This window comes from Coregonus lavaretus (assembly GCF_964263955.1).
Source record: "Coregonus lavaretus genome assembly, chromosome: 5".
Taxonomy (NCBI): domain Eukaryota; kingdom Metazoa; phylum Chordata; class Actinopteri; order Salmoniformes; family Salmonidae; genus Coregonus; species Coregonus lavaretus.
In genome coordinates this window covers 77,597,873-77,606,924 of record NC_139992.1, presented here as the reverse complement: position 1 = coordinate 77,606,924, position 9,052 = coordinate 77,597,873, and the positions used below count along the sequence as shown (strand labels likewise).

General features: G+C 50.6%; 1 protein-coding gene across 1 annotated transcript in view; it reads left to right on the top strand.

Moving 5' to 3' along the window:
* LOC311129727 (CD82 antigen-like) overlaps positions 1-7,765 on the top strand; it is a 10,353-nt gene extending 2,588 nt beyond the window's left edge. The window contains exons 6-8 of the mRNA XM_084162138.1: positions 1-129; positions 6,296-6,379; positions 6,598-7,765. The exon at positions 1-129 is cut by the window's left edge and continues 48 nt beyond it. Coding sequence (XP_084018264.1) covers positions 1-129; positions 6,296-6,379; positions 6,598-6,996 — 612 coding nt within the window. The 3' untranslated portion in view covers positions 6,997-7,765. The remainder of the gene's footprint in view (positions 130-6,295; positions 6,380-6,597) is intronic.
* Positions 7,766-9,052: the final 1,287 nt, after the last annotated feature.

The following is a 9,052-nucleotide window of genomic DNA, read 5'->3' as shown; positions in this document are numbered from 1 at the left end:
TTCATTATGAACACCAGTCTGACAGAGGTGTTTCCCTGTTCCTGTTTCAACACCACGGACTGTCCTGCCATCTCTGGATACAGCACAACGCTGTTTGGAAATGGAAATGAAACACACATCCATCCACAGGTACAGACTCTCTCTCTCTCGCTCTCTCTCTCTCTCTCTCTCTCTCTCTCTCTCTCTCTCTCTCTCTCTCTCTCTCTCTCTCTCTCTCTCTCTCTCTCTCTCTCTCTCTCTCTCTCTCTCTCTCTCTCTCTCACACACACATTACATTATGTTATGTTAGTCCATCGTATACCATGATGACTTCCACTTTTGAGTTAACAGTGAATTCTTTGGTGACTGTAGAGTCCAATCCGAGATCCACAAACTTTATTGCAGGTGGGGCATGTGCAGTCTGTGTTGGAGGGGGCAGCATGGTTGTATGTCTCAGTCTGTGTTGGAGGGGGCAGGCATGGTTGTATGTCTCAGTCTGTGTTGGAGGGGGCAGGCATGGTTGTATGTCTCAGTCTGTGTTGGAGGGGGCAGGCATGGTTGTATGTCTCAGTCTGTGTTGGTGGGGGCAGCATAGTTGTATGTCTCAGTCTGTGTTGGAGGGGGCAGGCATGGTTGTATGTCTCAGTCTGTGTTGGAGGGGGCAGGCATGGTTGTATGTCTCAGTCTGTGTTGGAGGGGGCAGGCATGGTTGTATGTCTCAGTCTGTGTTGGAGGGGGCAGGCATGGTTGTACCCGATCCTGTAGGTTCATGCTCTACAACATTCGGAGAGTACGACCCTGCCTTACACAGGAAGCGGCACAGGTCCTAATCCAGGCACTTGTCATCTCCCGTCTGGATTACTGCAACTCGCTGTTGGCTGGGCTCCCTGCCTGTGCCATTAAACCCCTACAACTCATCCAGAATGCCGCAGCCCGTCTGGTGTTCAACCTTCCCAAGTTCTCTCACGTCACCCCGCTCCTCCGCACACTCCACTGGCTTCCAGTTGAAGCTCGCATCTGCTACAAGACCATGGTGCTTGCCTACGGAGCTGTGAGGGGAACGGCACCTCCGTACCTTCAGGCTCTGATCAGTCCCTACACCCAAACGAGGGCATTGCATCCACCTCTGGCCTGCTGGCCCCCCTACCTCTGCGGAAGCACAGTTCCCGCTCAGCCCAGTCAAAACTGTTCGCTGCTCTGGCACCCCAATGGTGGAACAAGCTCCCTCACAACGCCAGGACAGCGGAGTCACTCACCACCTTCCGGAGACACTTGAAACCCCACCTCTTTAAGGAATACCTGGGATAGGATAAAGTCATCCTTCTACCCCCCCTTACCCCACCCCACCCCCCCAAAAAAATAACAAAAATAAAATCTTGTAAAGTGGTTATCCCACTGGCTATAAGGTGAATGCACCAATTTGTAAGTCGCTCTGGATAAGAGCGTCTGCTAAATGACGTAAATGTAAATGTTGTATGTCTCAGTCTGTGTTGGAGGGGGCAGCATGGTTGTATGTCTCAGTCTGTGTTGGAGGGGGCAGGCATGGTTGTATGTCTCAGTCTGTGTTGGTGGGGGCAGCATGGTTGTATGTCTCAGTCTGTGTTGGAGGGGGCAGCATGGCTGTATGTTTCAGTCTGTGTTGGTGGGGGCAGGCATGGCTGTATGTCTCCTGAGCTGTTTTTGCTGTTTCTTTGTGCTCCTCTCCTCCTCCTCTGTACACCGCTCTGGCAGAGCTGCCGCCAGGTGGAACGGTTGGCAGCAGCGTCCTCTAGGTCAGTGGGTTTGATGTTGCACTTCTTCAGTGACGTTTTCAGCTGGTCCTTGTAGCGCTTCATCTGTCCCCCTGCAGACCGCCGGCCAACATGTAGCTGGCCATACAGGATCTTCCGCAGCAAGCGCTCCTGAGACATTCTAATGACGTGCCCAAGCCAGCGCAGTTGGTGTCAGGTGACCATGGCCTCCATACTCTTGCAGTTGGTCTTAGCAAGTATTTCTGTATGGGGCACGCGGTCGCACCAGGTGATTCCCAGGATGCACTGCAGGCATCTTATGTGGAATCGCTCGAGCTGCTTGTTGTGGTGACTGTAAGTGACTCAGGCTTCACCGCTGTAAAGAAGTGTGGTGATGCAGACAGCTTGATAGAACAGCTGTAAAGAAGTGTGGTGATGCAGACAGCTTGATAGAACAGCTGTAAAGAAGTGTGGTGATGCAGACGGCTTGATAGAACAGCTGTAAAGAAGTGTGGTGATGCAGACGGCTTGATAGAACAGCTGTAAAGAAGTGTGGCGATGCAGACGGCTTGATAGAACAGCTGTAAAGAAGTGTGGTGATGCAGACGGCTTGATAGAACAGCCGTAAAGAAGTGTGGTGATGCAGACGGCTTGATAGAACAGCTGTAAAGAAGTGTGGTGATGCAGACGGCTTGATAGAACAGCTGTAAAGAAGTGTGGTGATGCAGACAGCTTGATAGAACAGCTGTAAAGAAGTGTGGTGATGCAGACGGCTTGATAGAACAGCTGTAAAGAAGTGTGGTGATGCAGACGGCTTGATAGAACAGCTGTAAAGAAGTGTGGTGATGCAGACAGCTTGATAGAACAGCCGTAAAGAAGTGTGGTGATGCAGATGGCTTGATAGAACAGCTATAAAGAAGTGTGGTGATGCAGACGGCTTGATAGAACAGCTGTAAAGAAGTGTGGTGATGCAGACGGCTTGATAGAACAGCTGTAAAGAAGTGTGGTGATGCAGACGGCTTGATAGAACAGCTGTAAAGAAGTGTGGTGATGCAGACGGCTTGATAGAACAGCCGTAAAGAAGTGTGGTGATGCAGACGGCTTGATAGAACAGCTGTAAAGAAGTGTGGTGATGCAGACGGCTTGATAGAACAGCCGTAAAGAAGTGTGGTGATGCAGACAGCTTGATAGAACAGCTGTAAAGAAGTGTGGTGATGCAGACGGCTTGATAGACGACGACTTTAGTGTCGCGGTGGAGAGGCTGTTTTGGAAGACCCTGCGTCTGAGTTTCCTGAAGGCAGCTGATGCTTGCTTGATCTTGTTTTGAATTTCGAGGTCGATGCTTCAGTCCTCCGAGAGGATGCTGCCCAGGTATTTGAAGGGACTATTGCCAGTGAGTTGTGTTCAATGGTGAAGACAGGCATGGTGGTTGGAGGGCTGGATCGCCATTGGCAGACCACCTCTGTCTTGGTGGTGTTGATAGACAGTCCCATCCTGCTATAGACCCTCACAGCAGCTACAAGGACGGACTGAAGGTCTTCTGGAGTGTGGGCCACAAGAGCAAAGTCATCAGCATACTGCAGCTGCTGTCCTCAAGCTCCTTGTGGAGAACCTGGGTGACACATAGGAGGAAGATGTTAAAGTGTACAGGTGACAGCACACACCCCTGCCTCACACCGATGCTTACTCCAAAAGGCACTGACTCCTGCCCTCCTATGGCCACCCGAGCCATCATCCCATCATGTAACTGGCAAAGAGAAGAATGCCCCATAGTAGTTCCCTGCTCACAGTGTCGAAGGCCTTGGAGAGGTCGACAAAGACCATGAAAAGGTCCTGATGTTGTTCACTGCACTTCTCCTGGAGTTGCCGTGCCGTGAATATCATGTCGACCGTACTCCTGTTCTTTCTGAAGCCGCATTGTGACTCTGGCAGGTGTTCCTCTGTGATGTTGTTCACCATCCTGTGTAGCATCACCTTGGCCAGGACCTTTCCGGCAACAGCCAGAAGGGATATCCCCCGGCTATTGCCGCAGATAGACTTGTTCTTATAGATGGTGACAATGTTTGCATCCTGCCACCGTTCGGCGGACGATATCCCGATCCCAAACCTCAGTGATGTACTGGTGGAGAGTTCTGGTATAGAAGTAACTTCCCATCTAAAGTAGCTCAGCAGGGATGCTGTCAGCGCCAGGAGTCTTGTTGTTCTTGAGCGAACTGATTGCTGATAGCACCTCTTGGAAGGTTGGCGAATGGTTGCGGTCTTGAATGAGTGGAAGGACAGGCAGTTCTTCCAGGATGGAGTGGTCTGTAGGAGAGCGCTGATTGAGCAGTGCTTCAAAATGGTCAGGCCACCTCATCAGGATCTGGTTCTGGTCCTTCAAGAGAGTCAGACCATCAGCTGTTTTCAGGGGGGTGATGGAACAACTTATAGGGCCATAGATAGCTTTAGCTGAGTTGTAGAAATTGTGCATGTCGTTTTTGTCGGCATTAATGTTGTTTGCACTTCCTTGCGTGATGCATGCCATTGCTGGCAGAGGGTAGCAGATGGGGCTGTTGAGAGTAGCCCTGTGCGCTTTGGGCATATTGTCCAGTAAGGTTGTGATGGTGTCCGAGTTCTCATCAAACCATTTCCTGATGTTTCCTACCTCTGTAGCCAATGGAGTGTGCCGCTGCCTGTTAGAGCACTGATAGATGCCTACTTCTGGTCCATGGGGTCCTCTGTGCTCAGAAGAGGCTCAATCTCCTTCAGCCTTTCAGTGAGAGAGTGACAGAACTCGTCCCTTACTGCAGCTTTCTCAAGCCAGGTACAGTGCAGACGCCTCTTACTGGACTTCTGCAGGCGTTGGGGGGGACGTATTCTCATCTGGAGTTTAGCCAGTATCATACAGTCCAGCATTCTGCACCCCTCATGGCACGTGTCAGCAGGACGTCATTCGTGTCAGAACGTCTCAATATGACGTAGTCGATCAGGTGCCAGTGTTTGGAGCGTGGGTGCATCCATGATGTTTTATATTTGTTCTTCTGCTGGAACAAGGTGTTAGTGACAATGAGATCGTGCTCGGCACATAGAGTTAGCAGTCTCATGCCGTTCTCATTGACCTGGCCAACACCATGCCTACCCAGCTCTCCGCTCCATATCCTGTTGTTCTGTCCCACCCTAGCGTAGAAGTCACCCAGCAGAAAGATCTTGTAATTCCTGGGGATGCGATGAAGGGCCTCATCTAGTGACTGGTAGAAGCAGTCCTTTGCCTCATTTTCAGATGGTAACATTGGAGCGTATGCACTGAGAAGAGTAGCATAGCGCATCTTGGCTAGGGGGATACGGAGAGACATGAGTCTTTCTCTTATGCCGACAGGTGTTTCGGTGAGGCTGGGTAAAAGGCTGTTCTTAATTGCCAGTCCCACACCGTGCTGATGTTGTCCACCCAGAGGGTAACCTTTCCAGAAGAAGGTGTAGCCTTCTCTCTCCTCTTTCAGGGAACCTTCATCCAGGAACCTGGTCTCACTCAGGGCAGCAATGTCAATGTTGTAGCGCCTTAGTTCTGCACCAATCAGAGCTGTTCTCCGATGGGATCTATCGTTATTGTCATCAGTGTTCAAAAGAGTTCTGATGTTCCATGTCGGCAGTTTCAGGGGAAATATTTTCTTTAGCATTTTCCAACCGCCGAGTGGAACTCCCGATAGGTGCGGTAGCCTATCCAGGATGGAGTGAGTGGGCAATTTTTTGGCCACCTTTTCTAGGCCTCTCCCCAGCTGGGGTGAGCATTTTGGCTCCTAAATAGGGCTGCTCAGTCACACAGGGGTCTGCCGAGAGCAGCTGCCACTCAAGTCCCAACTGCTGGCGACCATAATAGTCCTGTGCCGCTGGCATGCAGGGGTTTGATTAAGGGCTCCCGATGCATTCACTCCTGCCCCCTTTACCAACACCCCAAGGCTGCCAGACTTTAGTCCGGTTTCCGGTTGATGGCTTCACCGAGGTCAGAAGGGGATACCTGCGCAAAGGAAGTTATTTAAAGTACCGCTGATGGTGCGCAATCCCCAACAGCACTACTTCACTGTAGGAAGGTGAAATTCCAGTGGCAAGGTGGGAAACCCAGGACGACCAGTATCTTCCTCAGCTGCAGGAGGCTGCCGGATCCCCAGTTTGTCGGCGTCCGCCTACCGCGTGCCGCCAGCATGCTGCTTTTCTCTCAGGGTGTGCTCCCCTAGCCTTTGTCGTACCAGACTAACCCACAAGGCAGCGGGGCAGTGGTTGATGGCTGCCAGGGCGTGTCCACACAGAGGTGGGCCCGTACACCACAAGGGCTAGCCGGCGGCAGCGAGCTGTAAGTGAGAGTATGCAAGCATGTGGTAAGCGGGAATGCAACTTACCTCTACCTAGGCACTACTGCACTAGACGCGTCACAAGCACCCTGCGGTTGCCTGCTGACACACCACACACACACACATACACACACACACCTTTAATGTAGGAAAACAAGTGCACACTAACACACACACACGTTTCCCATCTGTATTATTTACCAATAGCCTGTAAGATGTGTGTATCAACAAAATGACATTTCAAGTGTGTGTGTGTTGCTACAGGGCTGTCAAAAGATAATCACTGATTGGCTGAAGGAGAACACTTTGACAATAGTGGGCATGGACATGGGCCTGCTAATCATTCAGGTAACACAGACACACACACACACACACACACACACAGACACACACCCACACACGCACACACACAAACACACAGACACATGCACACACACACACACACACATACAGATACACCCACCCACTAGTCCACTGTTCACATTTGTCTTGATTGACAGGTTTTCCAGTTTGTTGCTGTTGTTGTTGTTAAACAGGTCCTTGTGTTGGTTGTTTTCTTGTGACAGGTCCTCCAGTTGATAGTGTCTGTGTATCTATACCAGACTGTTGGTCAGAAAGCCAAGCTGAGATGTGTTAGTCAGCTGATTCGCTCTGAGGACCATCGCGAACCAAACCCTGACTACCTTGATGACCCTGACTACCCTGACCAAAACCATGCCTATCCTGAACCAAACCAGCCCTACGCACATACAAACCTCGCCTACCCTGAACCAAACCAGCCCTACGCACATACAAACCTCGCCTACCCTGAACAAATCCATGCCTATCCTGAACCAAACCAGCCCTACGCACATACAAACCTCGCCTACCCTGAACAAATCCTTGCCTACCCTGAACCAAGACAAGCCTACTCTGAGGACCAACACCAGGCCTACTCCGGACCAAACCATGCCTACCATCGCTAACCAGGAACAGAGTGTTGCTGTATGACTGAAGTCACTTTGGGATCTAACATCAAATTGCTCTAACTCTAAATGCTCAGTTCAGTGCTTTCAGCCACACAGGCCTTCTACTAAATATGTTTTTCTGCTGACAATGAGAACAATCTTAATTCATTAGTTTCTATTGTTTTCTACTATTGATGGAAGCCCTAACTGGTCAGCCGGACCTCACCTGGTGTGAATAGTTGTGTACTTTACTAGTCAGCCGGACCTCACCTGGTGTGAATAGTTGTGTACTTTACTAGTCAGCCGGACCTCACCTGGTGTGAATAGTTGTGTACTTTACTAGTCAGCCGGACCTCACCTGGTGTGAATAGTTGTGTACTTTACTAGTCAGCCGGACCTCACCTGGTGTGAATAGTTGTGTACTTTACTAGTCAGCCTGACCTCACCTGGTGTGAATAGTTGTGTACTTTACTAGTCAGCCGGACCTCACCTCGTGTGAATAGTTGTGTACTTTACTAGTCAGCCTAACCAGTTCTTTGGAAATGTAAAAATAAAGAAGGGTACCACCATTTTGAAACTGCAAGCCTACTCCACCCTTGACTAATATGAACTATTGAACCTCTTTACATATCACAATACTATTTTTACATCTGCAGATGACCCACGTTAACAGTGCTGCCTTTAAATATTTAATTGAGTTTGACAGTACTATAATTGTGTGATGCCTGACATTGGTGATTAGTGATTGATTGTCTGTAAATTACGCATTAAAATCTTCTGAATTGGATTTCTTGATTCTTCACAATGGCACCCTCTCCTGGTTATCTTGAGGGACACAGGTGCGTTTTATACATAGAGAGTGGCATTCTGTTTGTGAGATGTGGTGTGAGTGGTGTGTGTATAGGCCTATGGATTGCTTTGATTAAGTTCCATTATGTGTCTTTCATATTTTAGTGAAAACCATGAGGGAAGGCATGAGGGAAGACAGGTCAGATGTTAGGTACGGACTGGGGAGGATACAGGTAGAGGAAGACAGGTAAAGACCGGGGTCAGATGTAAGGATCAGGGAGGATACAGGTAGAGGAAGACAGTTAAAGACCGGGGTCAGATGTAAGGATCAGGGAGGGTACAGGTAGAGGAAGACAGGTAAAGACCGGGGTCAGATGTAAGGATCAGGGAGGGTACAGGTAGAGGAAGACAGGTAAAGACCGGGGTCAGATGTAAGGATCAGGGAGGATACAGGTAGAGGAAGACAGGTAAAGACCGGGGTCAGATGTAAGGATCAGGGAGGATACAGGTAGAGGACGACAGGTAAAGACCGGGGTCAGATGTAAGGATCAGGGAGGATACAGGTAGAGGAAGACAGTTAAAGACCGGGGTCAGATGTAAGGATCAGGGAGGATACAGGTAGAGGAAGACAGTTAAAGACCGGGGTCAGATGTAAGGATCAGGGAGGATACAGGTAGAGGAAGACAGGTAAAGACCGGGGTCAGATGTAAGGATCAGGGAGGATACAGGTAGAGGAAGACAGGTAAAGACCGGGGTCAGATGTAAGGATCAGGGAGGATACAGGTAGAGGAAGACAGGTAAAGATAGATGATACTGGAAAGAGTTAATATACTGTATTATAGGTTTGATGTGAGGGGGAAGGGGGAGGGGTAAGCGGAGGGGGTGAGGGTAAGGGGGTGAGGGTTAGTGGAAGGGAGGGGGTGAGGGTTAGGGGGGAGGGGAGGGGATGGGGTGAGGGTTAGGGGAGGAAGTGAGGGGGAGTGGGTGAGGGTTAGGGGAGGGGGTGAGGGGAGGGGTTATTGGGGAGGGGAGGTTGTGAGGGGGGGGGTGAGGGTTAGGGGAGGGGGTGAGGGGAGGGGGTATTGGGGAGGGGAGGTTGTGAGGGGAGGGGGTGAGGGTTAGGGGAGGGGGTGAGGGGAGGGGGTATTGGGGAGGGGAGGTTGTGAGGGGAGGGTGTGAGGGTTAGGGGATGGGGTGAGAGGAGGGGAGGGGAGGTAAGGAGGTAAGGGGTGAGGGTTAGGGGAGGGGAGGGGAGGGGAGGGGGTAAGGGTATTGGGGTGAAGGG